General features: G+C 40.8%; 1 protein-coding gene across 1 annotated transcript; it reads right to left on the minus strand.

Annotated features, from left to right (window-relative positions):
* Positions 1–6: 6 nt before the first annotated feature.
* LOC111390775 (oligopeptide transporter 4-like) lies at positions 7–1,563 on the minus strand. Its single transcript, XM_023015884.1, has one exon. The coding sequence runs from the start codon at positions 1,536–1,538 to the stop codon at positions 492–494; it is 1,047 nt and encodes a 348-aa protein (XP_022871652.1). The 5' UTR covers positions 1,539–1,563; the 3' UTR covers positions 7–491.
* Between the last annotated feature and the right edge of the window lie 26 nt (positions 1,564–1,589).

Below are 1,589 nucleotides of genomic sequence, written 5' to 3' on the forward strand. Positions count from 1 at the left end.
TGAGGATGTCTACGAGTTTCTTGGAGTCGAAAATTCAGTAAAAAAGTTCACTTCATATGGCTCCACTGGTTCAGAATGCGTTTCTGAACAACTTAACTACTGGGTTAATAAACTTGGCATTAACGGATAAAGATGGTGTTAACGTGGAACTTGGAGTGAAATTCTTGTACTCAATTTTTAAGTTGGTGGGTTTGGCCGAGACAAAAAAACATTTATCTATCTCAATTTGAGGAAATGTTAGCGAGCAATGAATTGTTTGTATTATGGAATGTGTGCGCTTGGAAAAGTTTTGGGCTCACCTGAATGTGTCGATATAATTTGATAAATTGTTTATGCATTCCTAAATTGAGATGTATGAATGATTCGATTTGTTACTGAAGGTAGAAAGAGTTAAATTTCAATATCTATAAGAAAATGTCCAAATTGGAAAGAGATGAAATTAATGAGAACTCAGCGTTAAATTTAAAAAGCAAAATGAAAATGACAACCGATCAGTGCAATGGGCAACCTTCGACAGCCACTCCTTTGGCAGTGGGACATGTAGCCAAACTACAATGCTCTCCGTCTGCACCCCACCACAAAATGCTCACGTTCTCTATTCCGAGGCTGAAGTACAAGACGACTCCCATGAATGCCAATCCAGCATCCAATGCTGCTGAAAGAATGTAATTATACCTCTGCCACCAAGTCTTCCTGTATCGGAATACAAAGAAATTGAATATTGCCCCGATAAGGATCCAGCTATTGAAGTTCAAAGTTGAAGCAGGAGGCATTGCAGCTGTTGCTCCTAGAAGTACTGGTATATTAATCAGTTTTATCCATACCTTACTCGGAAATGCCTTGTGTAGCAGCCATACGACAACGGGGGCTAAAGCACCCCCGAGAAAGCACCAGTTAAGGGCACTGTAATTTCCGAGAGATCCAAATATACGCTTTGGTCCTACCAAACCCCAAATTACAGATGCATCGTAGAATACACGGTCACCAGGACACGTCCATGGACTATTCACCGGAAGTAACTGATCATCGCATATGTTCTTGATGCTCGTCAGCAGCCACCAAGCCACCCCAGTGTTGATTGTTCCAGCAATAATCGTCCCAACTAACTGAACTATAAACATCGATCTTGGTGGAACCTTCATGTAATGGCCTAGCTTAAAATCATTCAGAAAGGAAACTGCTTGACTCATGCTCATATATCCATAAGTTTTAAAGCACACATTGGCTATTGGTCTCCCGGGATATACGATTCCCATTACATATTCCGTAATCACATTCAGTCCTGGCGTCTGATTTGTTGTGGCTGTTATTATGCTTATTGGGAGCGTAAAGATCAAAGCCATCGCAGCTGAAAAGAGGAGTCCCCACCATGGCAATTGAACTTGATCTTTCATGAATGTGCAAAGCACGAGAGACAGAGCCAATGACAGCACAAGCATCACATGAAACCACCAGTTAGGAATCTCTTTGTACTTCCTCATGAGTCTCGTGTGGATATCTGGCTTCCCTTTGTATGAAGCTCGAAATCGCTCATACATTTCCCTGTTTTATTAGAAGATTGGTCAGAACATTTATATTTGAATTATACT

Source organism: Olea europaea, unplaced genomic scaffold, assembly GCF_002742605.1.
Source record: "Olea europaea var. sylvestris unplaced genomic scaffold, O_europaea_v1 scaffold7154, whole genome shotgun sequence".
Lineage (NCBI taxonomy): Eukaryota > Viridiplantae > Streptophyta > Magnoliopsida > Lamiales > Oleaceae > Olea > Olea europaea.